General features: G+C 45.4%; 1 protein-coding gene across 1 annotated transcript in view; it reads right to left on the bottom strand.

The window, feature by feature from the left end:
• The window catches only part of galnt9 (polypeptide N-acetylgalactosaminyltransferase 9), a gene marked incomplete at both ends in the record, with an annotated part of 71,102 nt that overhangs the window by 37,000 nt on the left and 15,907 nt on the right, over positions 1 to 18,195 (bottom strand). Inside the window, 2 exons of the mRNA XM_080004645.1 lie at positions 6,109 to 6,283; positions 14,679 to 14,845. Coding sequence (XP_079860771.1) covers positions 6,109 to 6,283; positions 14,679 to 14,845 — 342 coding nt within the window. The remainder of the gene's footprint in view (positions 1 to 6,108; positions 6,284 to 14,678; positions 14,846 to 18,195) is intronic.

Consider the following 18,195-nt stretch of genomic DNA (forward strand, 5'->3'; position numbering starts at 1 on the left):
ATGCTTGCAGAGGCAGAAACCAGGAGGAGAAAACGCTAATGAACCAGTCAGGGCATTTTCAGTGTTGTGCAATATTAACCCTGCAACAATGTTTGAAAGATTCCGCTATTGCTGTACTTCTCTCTCAGCGTATGTGGCGCAAAAAAAAAGTACGATCATTGAATTCAATTGAAGACATTCATTTATGGATCCCACTGCATTAAATATCTGACGAGATTAGTGGAAACAGAATGTCAAAGTTAAACTTGAAAGAGCAGACGAAGAAGGAAAGTATTTAAAGCAAACCGTTCCCTCCTGCGTAATTCTAGACGCCAATGTGTGTATTCTTGTTTCCATGTGAAGGGCTGCCAGTCGGCCTGTGAAAAGCCTTGCTCCTAAAGCCTCGCCACACTTTTCATCTCTGGCTTTTGCTCCGGGGCTGCTTTGGCTGGCATACTTTCTTTCAGAGGACATCAAACAGGCAGATTTTGGTGCTTGTCACTGGAGTGGTTGGCTTCACACCTACCATGTTTTTCCCCCGCCTTTATTTTTATTTTTATTTTTTAACCTCAAGCTTTGGCCTAAGGCCTCGATTTTTGTATATATTTTTTAACCCCAAAGATACCATCTGAGGCAAAAGGCAGTTGGAGTGACTGGTCCAGTTCACACTGTGGCACACACTTGTTTAATCCCCCTCACGTTGAAAAATCCTCTCTGCCGCCATTTCAAAGCAGCCGCACCCGTGCTGAATTTCACATCGCATAGCTCTAAATATGAACAAGGGCAGAAGGATGTAATTATGAAATGATAAATGCCTCCCTCCAGAATGCTCCTACACTCCAAATGCACTGATCACTACCTTTGTCCACCCACCGTCTTACTCTGCCATCGCTTCTTCCAGCTTCCCGCAGTGTACGCCTTGCTCCCCCTCTACATCAATCCCATTTATCTTCCGAAAAATAAAATTACTCCTTATCGTACGGAGGTAGGGGAGCGGGAGTAGGGGACTGGGTGGATCCGAGGGAAAGTATAAGTAATGATGAAGGTAAAATATGACTAGGAGGGGGGCAGTACTTAGAGTGAGCTATCATTTAACAACGTTGGAGTGGCTTACTACTTTAGTGGTCGTTGCAGAAGAGTAACACATGGCACTCCTCTTGGTCTGATCTTAATGATGGAGGTATAATAGCAGTAGACTTTAGGCAGTAGAGAACTTATAGACTGGAATGTCATTTTGAGCTGCATGACCGGTGTTGCGTTGAGGGGGCAGGACGAGGAGCTTTTGCCAACTGAATTACAGTCGTTGGCGCCGCCAACGACTGTAATTCAGCGGGCGACAGGCTGAGAATGTTTAATCTGTCATTTCAGGGGAAGACACGTACTGTTGATTGTAATTACGCTGCTGCAGAATGAAAGACCGTGCAAGTTATCTTCTAAGAAAGTTTTCCTCGTGGCCGTTTCTTTTGCCGGTGTGTTGCAACGTTTTTGAAAGCACGCATTTTCTGTCCCTTGATGACAGCGTCCAGATGGTCCAAATGTGTTTTCTGACTTCGGCATCATTTGTTTTAAGGAAACAAAAATATGTAGACTTTTTACATATTACCACTCAGGAAATAGTACATTATTTTCCTCCAAATTTTAGCTTTTTTCAAATTCAAAATGATTTAGAGGCCGTTTTGTGATTTCTTTTAATGAGCAATTCTATTATATAAATAATCTGCCTATAAAAAGGCAGATCTCGAAAGTGCATATGAGATGGTGGAGGAGGGTAAAAGAATGAGTATAAGTCTTTTCTTCTGAACTAGGGGCATTATATTTAATCAGCCCCCGCTGAGCCTCACGCTGCTGTCGTCTCACTGTGCCTATTTGCATGAGTGACTCCACAGCCGCATACGTAGATGCCATGGCTGGCGGGTCCCTCTTCTTCTGCACTCCCCTGACCTTGAGAACAACCCCTCCGCCGCTCAACGCCCAATGCCATTCATCTTCCCGATGTCCTTGAGAACCCCCAGAGCAAGCCGGTAGCTCGCTTAGCGGGAGCGCTATGACCGGGAACTCAAGGTTGGCTTGATGGAGACGTTCATGATGAGATGGGGACACATCTGGCTTTGACAGATGAGTCCACGTTGGCTCCCCCTCCTTGAAGCCGCCATTTCATCTGCATACCACTAAGAGGGTTGTTCATCCGTATCTGACCGAATTAGATTCACTTCCATATTGCAATAAGGTTTTTCTTTCCCCCTTGTCAGCCATGAGTCATTGCCCATTATTGCGAATGCACTGTAACAGCGGGTCTTGCTATTAACCCCCGGTGTTGTCTCTTGCCGTGGAGTGCATTGAGGCGGGAGGCCTTTTGACCTCTTAACTCCTCTTGTCTGTTTGTCCATTATAATGGTACGTACCCAAAGATGGCCTCAATTCGGACTGAGCACACTTTACCCAGCCTTAAACAAACGGCACGCCGGTCACATTGGAAATGTCATAAGCCTTGACAAATATCTCTACAATCTCAATCTGTTTGTACTTGACTCGACACGGTATGCCAGGACAATGCTTTTCTTTCCTCCCCTAGGCTCATCCCTGGGCCCACATACAGCCCTCGGCCCTAGTCCTATGGGATTACGATGGCATTCCTGGTTGTTTTAATTCTGGTTTCCCAGATTAATGGAGTTCCGCCATGACACATCTTTCACCTGCAATCAAAAAAATCTGATAATGGGATCGGGCTACAGTGCATTAGCCTGTGAGATCCCCTCCCCTGTTGTCTCTCCCCAGAACATTGAAGCTGCCTGTGTGGAGAAACAGAGGGGACACACAGTGGCTTTCATTTATGAGCCAAATTATCAGACAGATCATGTGTGTGTGTGTGTGTGTGTGTGTGTGTGTGTGTCTGCATGTTAAAATAAATAAATAAATGGGTAAGCCCTGTGATGTGTGGGCCGATGCGCGTGCAGATAGGAGTGCGTGTGCACATTTTCGAAAGGCATCTAAGCATCCACCGCCTCTAGCGATGTTGAAGCGCATTAAAGGCTTTAGAGATCTGAGGCCGTCCCGTCCTCCTCGCGGCCTGTTTGGCTGAATGCATCAGCCGTGTGTATGTAGAGCAGATATTAATGTCGGCCAATCCCCAGCCTTCGATCATAATATCATAACTCCAAGGAAGAAAGTTTCAGGTATTCACCCCGGACGATCAACTTATGGCGTTGTCGCGAGACCTTTTGAAGTCGACTCTGTAATGCCGAGACATGAAGCAGAAAACTATATGCGTCCACTCGGCATGCGGTTGATACGATACCAGAGCAAAGGCAGCAGGAATCTCTGTTGTCTGGCCTGTACCCTGTGAAGTCTCTATTCCCGAGGATCAGCCAGGCGCTAAGAACAAAAGGAAGAACACGTCATCATAAAAATTATGATGACAAACAAAAGATTTCCCTTCCCTGTTCTCTTCTGTCATCAAAGCATCAGATTGTGAGCCACATATTTCATTATAACTTGTGAGACAGTGAGAGCCATCCCCAACCCCCAACCCTCAAGCCCCCACTCCTCCTTATCTCCACCTACTCAGTGGGGAGCGAGGGCAACACAGCTAATCACCAATCATTAATATCTCCAGATTGCAACGGTACAGGATTAGAAAAAATATATAATAAATATCAATTTATCTGCAACTCACCTCTGTGGCTAGCTGTGGTCCAGAGGCATCGTTCCCTATTACGACACTCGCCTGCTCCCCCCCATTAATCCTGCTTCTAACCGGGCGGGGAGATAGAGACTAGACTCACTCGCCACCCTCTGTCCCTGCTGCCAGAATGGATGATTTCAGCTTGGACGGATTTGAAGTGAAGGACAAGATAGCAAGGGGCAAAGTAAAGACTTGAAAATTAGACAGTTAACTCCTTATTAACCAAGTTGTCAGTCTGAATCACAAAAAAAAACCACTGAATATCTGAATCCCACCGTTGGGCTGGCAGCGTAGGCTTGGACTAGGCGCGCTGGGGAGGCTACATGCACCAGTAGTGTATACAAGGTCATTTGGGGGACTCAGGACTGAATCTAGGGGGAACCATCTGTCTCACTTATCACTTCATGTGCTGCGGTTGATCTTATGATGATGAATAGGCGGCCTCCCTCCCATCGCAGCAAATGGAAAGATACCCTTAGTACATCTATTTGAATAAAGGGGCAGCTCACAACTTCAAGCACCTCTCTGACTAAGTCCGTATCCGTGGAATGTAGCAGGATCGACTGCACGTCTGGAAACTAAACAGACACACACAGACACACACACACACACACACATACACACACATACACACACGCTTCTTTTTCAAGTCACCGATGTCTAAAAATCACAACCGAATTCCGTTGCGGGATTTCCAGATGCCTATCATCTCATTGACAGGCAAATTCCCGTTCTGTACAATCTCCCTTGCTCCGAATCACAGCAACTCGTATCTCCCCCCCTTTTTTTTTATCTCCTGTAAACACGGCCCCGTGTACAGCGACTTTAAAGCACCCCAACAACAAACAGAGACGCAGAGTGGATCAAAAGAAAACGGGGGGAGGAGAGGGGTGGAAGGGTGCTGCTGGAAAGTGAGGTGCATGGGGAAATACACGACAGCTCCGAGCAAGAGAGAAAAGCAACCCCCCCCTCCCCCGAAAAATGGCCTGCTGACGGCGGGTTGGGCTAGACTGTTGGAAACAAGTGGGAGGGTGGGATATTAGGGAGGTGACAGAATGGCGCCCAGAGGGGGTAGGGGTGGGGAGGGGTGGGGGGTGGGCGGGAAAAGACGCATCCCGTTCCTGAGCGGGAACAGATGGGGGAACAGATGAGGGCGCCATCGGGGGCTCAGCTATCATTGAGCGATCAACCCACTTCCCGGAAAACACCGCCCCGCTCTGGCTGGAGAGGTGCCTGGGCCACGCCCTGCCTCTCGCAGCCCCTTCAGCCTGGAGGAAGTTTGGAACACCCCCCGCGGAGAGGAGAGGGCTTCAGATGCCGCGGCTTTCGTCACTCGCACACAAAGTTAAAAAAAAAAGGGGGGGGGGGGGGGGGGGGCGCTGTGTTTACTGTTATAAGCGGCTGAGCCGGAACATCCTGCCCTTTGCCAGGCACGCTGACCTTTCACGGGCTTTCGGGACGATTTAAGGAAGAGAGAAAAAGACGTTTCATGCGTACTCCTCTCGTGTTCACTTGTGGATGATTTAAATATATCGTGAGAAGGATCTTTCAAGTTGTCTGATTTTGAAAGTGGCCCCAGCCAGATGTTCCCTTTTAGCAGCTGAAACAGTTTGAATAATTGTTTCTCCTCTGTTTCCGCGCAAGGCCTGCCACATTGGCTAACGTAACGTTGTCATGGCGGTGTATACCGAGCACCCCGAGCCACTGCGGCGGCCGTAGACAATTCACATCCTACACATCTCACTGCACCTTCTCCCCCCCCCACCTCCTCTCTACTCCCCTCTCCCCTCCCCTCGATCCTGCCTCCCGGGCAGCCGCACTCAATCTTCAGACGCTGACAGAATGACAGGCTCAAATTAGCTGCCAATTACAAGGAGTAAGAGTGACTTGTTTGGTGGTAAACCTAAGTGGCCGTCAGACATTGGACTGAGACCCCCTCAAGTCATTTCGTAACGCAAAAAGAAATGCTGGGAGAAAAAAAAGACAATATTTGGGTTCTGCTCTTTCTTTAGTTATCTCTGTCCTCAACTGTATCTACTTTATGACAATGCATATGCGTATTGCCTGGCAGGGTAGCACAGCACCGCTTAAACCCAGACGTGTTCTTATACAGCCCGTGCCAAATGTCTTTACTTGCCGTTTGGAGAGGGAGAGATGCGTGATCGGAGGCTTATTAAGGTTAAACCCTTATATCTTAATAAGGGGTCGTTCCGCTGAAAACTGCCGCCTCATTTAGAATTGCTGGAGCTTAGAGTCAGTGCCCGGCCTGGCACGATGTCAAAACGCTCAGGGAACACTCACCGGCATATTTCACGGCTAATAACACAGGATGACAGCCGCTGCGTTGCAAAAGGACATAAAAGGAAAACTCCAAAGTCAAATGCCTATGTGAGGGAGGGCCGTGAAGGTCGGAAGCCTTGTTGTACCGGACGTGACCTTTTCCTTACCAGCCGGCGTTGAACTCGACGTGGGCATCAAAGAAGCCCACGATGGCGGCCGTGGCAGCGTTCCAGCCGTGTATCCGGGCGCGGATCAGGCCCTCCCGCTTGCTGTTCCTCACGATCTTCACCAGGCCCGGGTAGCGCTTGTTCACGTACTGGTCCAGGTTGAACTTCAGCTCCACTGCGAGAGAAAAAAAAAAATGAAAGAGAGAGAGGAGAGAGAGAGAGAGAATTTACGTCGGAGTGAGGCTACAATATATTGAATGTTCAGCCCGCATTATTGATCTGGTTTTTGCAACATTTTTATTGCAGGAGTCACAATGAACTCCAGCCTCTGAGTTTACTGTATTATAACACCCTTTGCTGGAATCTCAAATGCTTAGTCTGTTTCTTTTTTTTTATAGCTGTCAAAATGAATCAAATCACATAAAAAAATAAAATGGAAAGTGGCGTTTTATGCCTTTATCTGCTGAGAAGTTTACACAAGAGCACTTGACACAATCTCAAGTGAGGGCCTCAAGGACAATATACAATTGTCCGTTTTTTTATTATCAGACTATGAAGTGCACTCCAAAACTGATGACTTTATTTCAGATAGATTATGTGAGTGTTGTGAGTGTTCTTTGAGTCAGATGACGGCTGCTGTCATCACCAAACTGTGAGCTCCGCAAATTGCTCTCTATGTTTTGTTGGGAGGATGGATGGCTGTTTGAGCTTCTCCTCTAGGTTACCGCTGAGTGCTCCACTTTTCCATGGGAGAGATTAATAAGGACGCTTGTGGCATGAGGCTTCTGTGCAGCATCCCAACCTGCCTCCTGACTGGGGCTCACAACATACATCAGACACTGGAAAAAAAAAAAAAAAAGCTGTTTTCTAATCCCTGTCATGGTGAAAGTAGACACGCTGTGCCAAGAAAGGAGTGTGAGTACTCTTTTTCTGTCTGAAAAATCTTCGCACGGAGCTTGCACCTGTGCCCCCCCCATCCACTCAAAAAAAAAAGAAAGGATTGAGAATATGAAAGCAGCGACCCTTGAAGGAATCTGGACGGGAGTTTCACACAATTCAGGCAACCGGTGAGTTGTCATTGGAGCTCGGTCATTAAATGTGTCTTTTCTACTTAGAAGGCGCGGCAGTGGCAGCTGTCCTATCGCCTATGCAAACTCAGCACGCCCGTGAAAAATCTCAGAATAACTAAAGCAGAGTGCAAATTTGTGTAGCTTAATTAGGAATTTGATTTTTCAAATATTCCATTTTCACAATGGCCTTTGCAGGGATCGCACCTCTGGAATTTATTTTTTGCTAATCACCAGGCTACCCGGCTGCTAAAATATGATGAAAGCCATTAGAGTATAATAATTGCTGGGCTTCGCCGCAAAGCAGAAAAGTGATGGGCCTCTACACTGGCAAATAGAAAGTTGGACTCATTCCATTGCAGGAGAGTTATAGACCAAAGAATACATTTTAACGCACCGGTGGTGTAACGCAGCAGAGAATAAATAACTATCCATCATCCTGTGAATAATAAAATGAACGCACATCGTACAGAGAACCCTGTGAGTTCCTCAGGCAAAATAGCATTGGGACTATTGGGACTTCTGTGTTAAAGATAGATGGTTAGAAAGGTATTGAATGCTGAAAGACTGTACTGACATGCAGCAAAAATCTGGATCTCACATCCTACATGGTGTGTGATTATGAGCCTCAAGACAAGGAATAGCCGTTCAGAAGCAAATGATGGCTTAACTTACAGCATAACAGCCATGTATTGCATCATCTTCAAATGCCACTGAGAAATAGAGTTAGTTGTAAGCAGTAACAAGAGAACATTGAGCGGAAAAAAGGTCAACTCTTTCAAAGCTGTGATGGTGGAAGAGGTTATACATGATATTTGCCATTGTTGGCCAAACTACAAATGCCATTGCACTGACGTTAAACACATCCTAGCGGCATATTGTCAGATTTAGAAACCCCTCTCAGTTGTATTGTGTGTATTGCTGTGCTTTCTATATAGGGCTGAAACATTTCATCTTATGAAAGAAATCATGTTACAGTATTAATCAAGCCTTTTGAAAGACAAAGATTTAATTCACAAAACACACATGAGCCTGGCCTTTCTTTTTATTGTTCAGTAGAGTAGTGTGATACCAATTTTCATCTCAGATGATCTCAGAAATTGATTGCATTATCACATTGAAATTACCTTCTTGATGCCGTTCCCTTTTCACACCATGATGAGATGCTTGTGCAATCATCCCCATGTCAGACTGACATGTCAGTGCAATAAACAGAGTCAAATTCGCTGTCTTAAAAGCCCGCCGCAATGTGGGAAAAAGTGCTGGCAACCGTCCTGGCACTGGATTTTTCACTTTGCGTTGAAGAACTTATCTGTGCCAAGCCAAGGTGGCCCATCAGGACAGCAGAGTTTCCAGGTCTGACCTATATCGAGAGGACGGCCTGCTCGAGAATTTATACATGCAGTAACACTGGCACATTTGAAATTGAGCACAGGTCGGGTGCGATTGATGTTCTCAATTTGAATCATTGCCACATGAACTACCGTAGTCCCTGTAAGCTGCTTCACCTCCGCTTTTTTCCCCCTATGACTGAGCCGCACCGTTGCTTTGGTTACGTGAACTGTGCAGTGGGCTCCACACCTCACCGCCTCACCTCCAAAACAGCCACTTCAAGCTTTCTCTAAACAACAGTGACTACATACTTAACAAATGCATATGTGAATGTATATGGCAGAGAGCGAAGTATAGTGTGTATCGTGCTTCGTCCCATTTTTTGTCTATGGGAGATTCCATCCTCCTTTGGTGCTATAGCGAATATATTAGTCCAACCCCGATTCCGCAAATGCCAACAGCACAATTTCTTGTGCACGTTATGTCATCACAAATGTCATCAGTAATGTTAATGAGCAAAGTGCATGGCTAGCTTTTTAAATTAAATTCATTGTGTGCAATGCTTACAGTAATTTAGCTCATTTGAAATTTATTGTACAAGCAGTGTTCAGGGGCTTGGGCTTATACCCTATTTTCACCGTATCAATCATTAGATTGTGAATTTAGTGGGATTGAGTTCTGTGTGGTTTGTTCCACATTTTTCAGGGAATTAATGAGTAGGGAACAATGATGCCAAAGTATTCTCTCGACAAGAAACTGCAAAAGCACTTTTGGGTTGAAGAATAAATATAATATAACAACGCATCCGTATAGATCTACTTCTATGGTTGTTCTATAGTGTAATTATAGCGTACTTAAGGTACAGTATGTGTGTGTGAAAATGCATAGATTATTTACCATATGGGTTAAATTACATCCACAGAATTTTAGGGCTTAGATGTTACACCTCTATCTCTTAAATTAGAAAACCATGTAACTGTCCTATACAGTTATAGAGAAAGCAATGGTAGATTACATTAAAGATTATATTACTAATTTCCGTATTTCCGCATGCAGTGACCAGGGCCTTTATTTACCTCAACTGCAGAGGGCTTATATTAGAGACAGACTTTCATATCTAATTCCTTCTGTTTAACAAATATATTAGATCATATTTTAGTATTAATTTTAAATCAAACTTTCCATACAAACACATGTATAGTGAAATAACAGAGAGTTAGCAGCTACCCTAAACGTCACACTCGTGGTTGTAGCCGATGGGGGAATTATAGTTTGATTGAACGCAGCACTTCTTGCTTGGAGCGCTGGAGAGTGAGAGCGCTCAAAGTGGGGCAGTTGCCCCAAGAAGTGATCTGGGATCTGCTATGCAGTAGTAGGAGATGGGGTAAATTAAAATCATCTCCAATAAAAAAACACTGTTTTAATTTGCTTTGTTTGGGAGCAGAGCTCTCCCGACAGCAAGTAGCAACCAGGGGTCACCAGAGTTTGAACAATATAAATCTACCAACTCTTCCCCCTTTTAAGGTCAGTCCCAGTCAAGAAGACCATTCACCTGATTTCTCTTCATCCATCCATTTATCCATTTTCATGCTGCTTATCCGGGTCCGAGTCATGGAGGCAACAGGCTTAACAGGGGGGCCCAGATATCCTTTTCCCGAGCAACTTCCTGCAGCGCTTCCTGGGGAATTCCGAGGTGTTCCCATGCCAACTGGGAGATAAAATTCTTCCAGCAGCTCCTGGGTCGGCCGCGGGGTCTCCTCCTAGTTCTCGATGCCGATTTCTAAGGCTGAGCCCTGCCACCCTGCGGTGGAACCTCATTGCCGCCGTCTGTATCTGGGACCTTATTCGTTCAGTCATGACTCAAAGCTCATGACCAAATTGAGAGCTTTGCTCTCGGCTCAGCTCTGTCTTCACCCTGACGCGAACTACAGTGCCTGCATTACTGCAGATGCTGCACCCATCCATCCGTCAATCTCACGAGATACCTAAAATACTCCACTTGGGTCAGCTGCTCTCTCCCCACCCAGAGGGGACAAACCACCTTTTTCCGGGAGAGGACCATGGCCTCAGATTTCATCCCCACCATGTCACGCTCAGCCCTTCTAGTGAATGCTGGAGATCACAGTCTGATGAGGCAAAGAAGACAACTTCATCTGCAAAAAGCAGAGATGTCACCCTCAACCCCCCAAACTGGATACACTCCAGCCCTCGGCTACGCCTTGATATCCTGTCAATGAAAATCACATACAGAACAGGAGACAAGGGTAAAGATTTGGTCCATTGTTCCACGGCCAGGACGAAATCTGCATTGTTCCTCCTGTATCCGAGGTTCGACCGTCAGCCGGATCCTTCTTTCCAGTAACTTGGCATACTGTAGGCTTTCCCAGGGAGGCTGAGCAGAATGACTCCTCAGTTGTTGGAACATACCCTCTGGTCCCCCTTTTTAAAAAGGGGACCTGTTGGCCAATTTCCTGGCACTGTTCCTGAAATCCACGCCACATTAAAAAGGCGCGTCAGCCATGACAGCCTCCCAACAGCCAGGGCTTTAAGTACTTCCGTGCATTTCTCATCCACTCCAGGCGTTTTGCCACTGCGTAGCTTCCTGACTACCTCAGTGACTTCCACCAGGGAGATGGGTGCTGATCCATCAGAACACTCCGGGCCTGCCTCCTCCTGGGAGGGTTCATCAGTCGGGTTTAGGAATTCCTCAAGGTGTTCCTTCCACCTCCCGCCAATATCCTCAGTCGAGGTCAGCACTTCCCACCCTTGCTGATTACAGCTTGAGCGGTGTCCTGCTTTCACCTCCTGAGCAGCTGGATGGTATGCCAGAACCTCTTTGAGGCCAGCGGAAAGTCCTTCTCCATGGTCTCTCCGAACTCCTCCCACACCCGAGCTTTCACTTCCACAACCACTGCAGCCGCAGTCCTTCTGGCCTGCCGGTACCTGTCTACCAAAACGCGAGTCCTCCATGCTAACCAAGTCTGGAAGGATGACTCCTTTTTAAGCTTGACCGCCTACCTCACCGCTGGTGTCTAACAGCGGGTCCTTGGGTTGCCACCATAACAATCACTGACCACCTTCTGACCACAGCTCTTAACAGCTGCTTCAACGATGGCAGCTTTGAACAGGGTCCATTCGCACCCTCCTTCGGGATGAGGCAGAAGGTCCTCCGGAGGTAGGAGGTGAGATCACTCCGGACAGAGTTCTCTACCAGTCATTCCCAGCTAGCCCTCACTACCCGTTTGGGCATCCCATGTCTGTCCGGTAGTGTTCTGATCCAACTCGCTACCAGGCGGTGATAGGTAGACATCTCTGCTCCTCTCGTCACCTCACTGTCCAGAACATACGGCCTCAGGTCAGATGATACGACTACAATGTCGATCATCCACCTTTGGCCCAATGTGCTCTGGGACCAAGTACACTTATAAGCTCCCTTGTTTTCGAGCATGGTGTTTGTTATGGACAGTCCATGGCTAGCACAGGAGTTCAATAACAAACTACTGCTCGGGTTGAGATCAGGCTGGCCGTGTCTTCCGATCACACCCCTCCAGGTCTCTCCATCATTGCTCCACATGGGTGTTAAAGTCCCCCAGTAGAACTATGGAGTCACCAGGTGGAGTGTTTTCCAATACCCCACCCCCCCGGACTCCAAGAAGGTGGTCAACTCAGAACTGCTGTAAGTCAGAGCACTCCTCCCTGCGACCCAAAGTTGCATTTAGGCCACCTTCTCATTGACCACTACAAACTCCAAACTAGTGGCTCCGAGCCGGGGGCTGGTGAGTATCCTCCGCCTAGTGCCTCTCCCCCTGGGCGGCTCCAAGATTTCAACATGTTTATTTGTCACATATTGTACATATACATACTAGCATACATATATGTAGTGAAATGACATACTAACTACGTACTGTATATGTATGTTTGTATGTTAATTACTGAGTTAAATTAACAAACTAATACACAACAAATTAAACTTCTATGTTGTATTTAAGCCAGAAGCTGCTGTGAAAAAATAAAAACAATGGATGCTTAATAACAGGTTAATGCAACTACGCTGAGAAATTAGCAGACTCCAAATGCGAATAAAATGAAAAGTAAAATGTTGAAAACGAAAGCAAAGATTAGCTTACCCATTGAAATTTGAGAAATTTAACAATATGAAGTTCCACATCTCGAGAATTCTGCTTGACGCGAGTGCGTCGTAGACGGAATGAAGTTGGACACGGATCGCCAAATGATGCGCCGCTTTCGTTTTGCTGACGTGTCTCTGACGTGTCGCTTCTGGTTTGGCCCAGGGATTTAGGCTATGCGTGGCTTGCCTAATAATTGCACTTGACAAGTGGAGACCAAACTAACATTTCACTGACCAGAGTGGGTGTTAACCCTCCATGACATTAGTCTGTTGGAAAGATCTACTGCCAAATCTGAGACTCTGAGTTCGTTGACCTCTGCTCTGGAACGTGAGAAAAGACTAATGTTCCTATTTGACAAAGCAAGCCATTGTTATAGCCATTTTATTTATTTATTTTAAGTATTTTTCTTCTCTACTTTTCTGTATACTACTGATCTCAGTCGGTTTCATCTGCCATGCTCTTTTAGTACTTTATCTCAACCAGTTGTATGGCCAATTAAAATTATGATAATTTATCATGAACTCTGTTTATTTTATGTTCTCTACCCTTCTCTGTTTCATTTACTACATCAGTGTAATAATTTTCTCGATGTTAGTTTCTGTTGACCGTGTTCGGAATGAAATAAACACAATAAACATATTACTGCAAATAGTGAATGTTTTCTTTTCAACCAATTTCATCACCTATAAAAAAAAGCACTTCCATTAAAATTATAAGGATATATTTGCTTTGAAATATAGTGGTGTAAAAGTTACTTCCCCAAAAATGGGGTTGCTCAAGTAAACATCAAAACAAATACCTCTCTATTGAAAGTGAGTGGTCATTTACTTTACCCCTATGCCAATAAATGTCACCAGTCATCTTAGCTCCTGATAGGGCTTGATCTCATGGAGGCAAAGGGCAGAAAGCGCTTCCTGCGCGTGACTCCTAGGAGTGAGTCCGGCTCTCGCTGACCCTTGTTTGAAATGAGAGGGGACAGGCGTACCCAGCGTTTGAAAAGGTCAAACAGTCTGAAACGCATTTTAATTACTCAATGTCGGAGCGGAACAGAGAGTAACAGCTGCCGCATCTGCACAAATGTCAAGAGTCGGTCGCGGTTGGGATGCACAGGGACAACCGGGTCGCGGTGGTAGATGGACCACAAGGCGGGTCCAGGTTAGGGGAGGGGTCAGCCGCCATCTTGTATCTTGGCTGTTCATCAGCTTTTAAATGCCCACCTATTTGAAAGCCTGGGTGGGTAGCGTAGACGTGCCAGTGTTGACTCTCGCTTGTTGTTGTTCCCCTTTCAGTGTTTTATTCATGCGCCCTTTTCCTCTGCCAGCTTGAGGGAGGCTGGGGCCGCCGGTCCCTGCCAAGTGATGGAGGGCCAAGTGTCAACTGGAATCTAGTTCACTGTCCCTCCCGCTCACAACACACAGGCTACTGGGACACTGAGCCGAGCACGTCAGCCGCCACGGGCGTGCCCACGCTGGTGTGGAAGCCGGCGAAAATAGACGTCCACATCGGTACAGAGACACACACAAGTTTTTTTTTAGTGCTAAACTGAAGGACGAGACAAACCCGCTACAGTCCTTCCATTTTGATTCCACTATTTTTAGAGGGCCCTCTCAGCGATTTTTCATCCCATCGAGACTCAACCCTCTGTCATGCCATCACACCACACAAACACACACACACACGCATGCACGCCACCTTCATGCTGATTTATGATATCTCACACATATGCAGAAACACAAGAACACATCACACTGAGTCCTTATCTGATTACAGCTCATTCTTCATTCTGCCATGGAAGATGAACTGTGATGGATTGTGTAAATTGCCAAGTATACCTTTAAGATCTCAAAATATGAAACTACGAATCCCTCTATAACCTAAGTGTTACAGCCAATATGCAATTCCAACACAGAACAACCGAAAAGCAAAGATGACACTTCTAACCTAATGTTTAGGTTAACGGCCAAGGTAAGTGAAAGGTCTAATAAAAGTGTGTTTTTTTCCAATGGGGTGTAACCATATCTTTTCCCCGGAGGCAGCTTACCGCTGTCACTGTTGTCGTCCACCAGAATGATCTCCTTGAGGAGATGCGCCGGGGTGTGGTTGACCACACTGTGCACAGAGCGCAGGATGACAGACAGCGCCTCGTTCACAAAGATGAAGACCACCGAGATCTGCGGCAGGTCCTCCGGGTATGTCAGCTGCTTACACCTGACAAGAGGGAAAAAAAGTGTGTTCTGTTATTCAGCTTCAGATATTCGCTCCTTGATACTCATTTGCACCCGCAGTAGTAGAAGAGTGACTGGAATTTTGTCCTTCAGGAAAAAAAGTTCACACTCAGTCATCGTTATCTTAACGCGTCGTCTTGCCTCGTCCCCCATGTGTCAAGCGTTCTCACTGCACAAAGAAGTCAAAAAAAGAACATTCTTAAAGAGATTTCATTTGAAGGCCTACTTCCATTTGATGATGGCTAAGCTGCAGCTGTCAGCCTTGGGTATACTGTGACTGTGGCTGCTGCATAGCACTGTTATGGGGGTTGGGAGCAATAAAAAGCACATGTTTCAAGAGTTGAAGGAAATACATGTTTTTTTTTCCTCATTGAAATCCAGCTGCAACACACCACATGTTACACTAGGTGTCAAGAAAGGCATTACTTATTAAATCAACAAAGTACAGTATGTTGGCGATCGTGCAAAATTCCAATCGGCTGGATCACATAGAACATAATGTAAGGCTGCAAATGCTGTCTGCCAATTATAGAAATGCAAAAAATAAATCTATTATTTACAAATATTTACAAGTATTTACACAAAAACTAAACTAAATTAAGTCCCATAGCAACGGAAAGCAATAGGGAGACTTGCAAGGGTTAGGGTTAGAACAGTTGGTTATGGCCAGTTGCGACACACAGGTTTTTGTGTGGGACGGGACAGTCCCTTAACTCAGTTGTGGTTTGTTTCGTACAAGTAGGAAACAGATGAAAATAAATCGATCTAAAATAAAAACACAGGATAAACCGGCACACGAGGCGGGAACCGTCGCGGGCTGTCTGGAGGAGAAACTTAAAAAAAACGCCATTTCTCTGATACCCCTTTACCACTGCAGAAGTTGGCGCGTGAAATAGACAGGAATATCCGTGTATCATTCGATCATTTCATATCCGATTTAGAATACAAAATCAACCAAAAATATGAATACTCTCAGTATGAATAAAATTCATGGGTATGAAGGTAGGGCCCTATATCCCTTTTCTCGCCTAACCTTGAATTGAATAGACCATTCAATAGAGAATATGTATCCCAGTATCCCACTTTTATTTTGTGCTCGTCAGAACAAAAATGCATTTAAAATTTTAATACATTCATTCCCAGCCCCCCCCCCCCCCCCCCCCCCCGCCCCACCACCACCCCTTTTAAATCGAAGAAAATCCCCCCGTTCAATTGAGTTGGTTTAAATTTCATTATGTATAGCAGAAAAAAAAGGGAAAATCACACTCCGGGACACGATTCAATGCATAAATTTTTGTGACTACTGTATGGGCATGAAAAAGCGTGAGACTGGGTTGGAAGAACACATAAAGTCACAACAAAGAGAGGAAAAACATCACATATATTTTTTTTAACGCGCAATACAAAAGCACTTTTACACAATGAACATTACAAATAATCAATAATGAATTCAAAACAGTGCAGTGTGGAGGTTCTTCCTCCTGTCCACACCTGTCAGTCACCAAGCACATTGACCCCAAAGGATCATCCATCCAACCCAAAGGTCCTTTTAACAACCACTCATATCAATAAATGAAAAAATGTATATATGTTATTATTATTATTATTATTATTATTATTATTAATAATAATAATAATAATAATAATAATAATAATAATAATAATAATAATAATAATAATAATAATAGTCTTCTTCTTCTTCTTCTTCTTCTTCTTCTTTTCTTCTTCTTCTTCTTCTTATTATTATTATTAGAACCATGTTATTATTATAAAAATAATTAAGAAGTAGAATAATCATTTTTTGTATCATTTGTCCAAACTGAGAAAGAATTTAGGAAATTGGCCCCCACCTTTGTGTTTGCCTCTGAGCTCCCACCTTCTCCGCCCGCTGCCGGCCCCTCCCCTCTGGGTGTTACTATAGCAACGGTGCCAATCAGCACTTACACCCACGCAGTGTCGGTTGGAACAGACGCGGAGAAACGCAGAAAGACCAACCGATCCTTCATGTCTTTTCAATGGAGGACACGCCTCGTTACTTTGACACATATCTCAAAAAGTAGACATGGCACAGCAGATTTTTACATTGCCAGCATCAGAAGAAATTCATGAACAGGCACTACATCCTTGTGATGTAGAATTTGTCCATTTTGGGTCAGAATTTAGATTGTAACAGCGATACAAAACATTTTTTGGGCGGGAATTTGCTTCAGCCACAGTGTGGTAATTAAGCGTTTTTGTGTGTATGGGACACACCTACATGCGAACAAATGCTCATATCAAAACTATACAAGCTACTCTAGCTGCAAGACTTTTTCTTTGTGGGTGGACAAAACATTATTAGTTTTGATGTATCATTTGTATGGATGTGTATTTGTGGGGGGGCTCACACTCAGCTTTGCAAAAATTTCGGCACTAAACTTGATTTAGGAGAAAACCGTCAGTGGAATGCTTCCACAAAGTAGTAGCACGCGACCAACCGAAACGCTAATTTTGATGTATTTCATGTGCATGTGGCTCGAAAACTCTGAGAGACGATACGCGGCAAACTTTGCTGAATTAATTAGATGTGTAAGAACAGTAAGTGAGTGGGCTGTAGGCAATAATTCACAGGGGAGGGTGGGCGTGCCGTGTGTTGATGATATCTCTATCATTGCCAGTTATTCACTGTTGTGCGGCGCGTAGCTGCTTCGTACTCCTTTCTGCTTTCCTTTATACAGTATTACTTTAAACTCTTTTGTTTGTATTAAGCCCAAATACAAGGAGTATCAATGCCAAAGAAGAAAAGTTGGTCGCCTCGTCCCTCGTGCCCTCTTGGGTGTGCTTAAACTCCGCACCGTCATCACGCCACGTCCTGCCTCCTGCACGCTCTACCTAGGCTCCGCCCCTCATATGGACCAAAGCGAGTATTTCCAGGTAGTGTAAACGCGTCTGACACGGACAATCTCCGGTTGGGTGCTACATGAGTGAAAGGGCAACACCGGACAATGTCCAGAGTTCATGTGTGAAAGCATCTTTTAAGAGACCTAGAGTGGAATTGCCCCTTAAAGTTGTGTTCATGGTGTGTATGTGCATGTATGAGCTGCTGCTGCTCCGTGTGTCCTCGCTCCTGGAGCTTGAAGGCTCCACAGAGGTATGAAGCATCAGACACGTGGAGAACACCACCACCACAGGTCTCCTCCGCAGCCCAGGGGCTCAAGGAGAAAATCTGCTTCCAAATGACAACACTCTGCTGCCTCTGATTAGAGGGCCCTCTCTCTCCCTCCCTTTCCTGCCATTGCCCTCTCTATCCCTCTATCCATCTGTTTCTGTCGGCTCCTTCCTCTCTTCACTTTC

The sequence above is a fragment of the Zeus faber genome, assembly GCF_960531495.2.
Source record: "Zeus faber genome assembly, chromosome: 7".
Classification (NCBI taxonomy): Eukaryota; Metazoa; Chordata; class Actinopteri; order Zeiformes; family Zeidae; genus Zeus; species Zeus faber.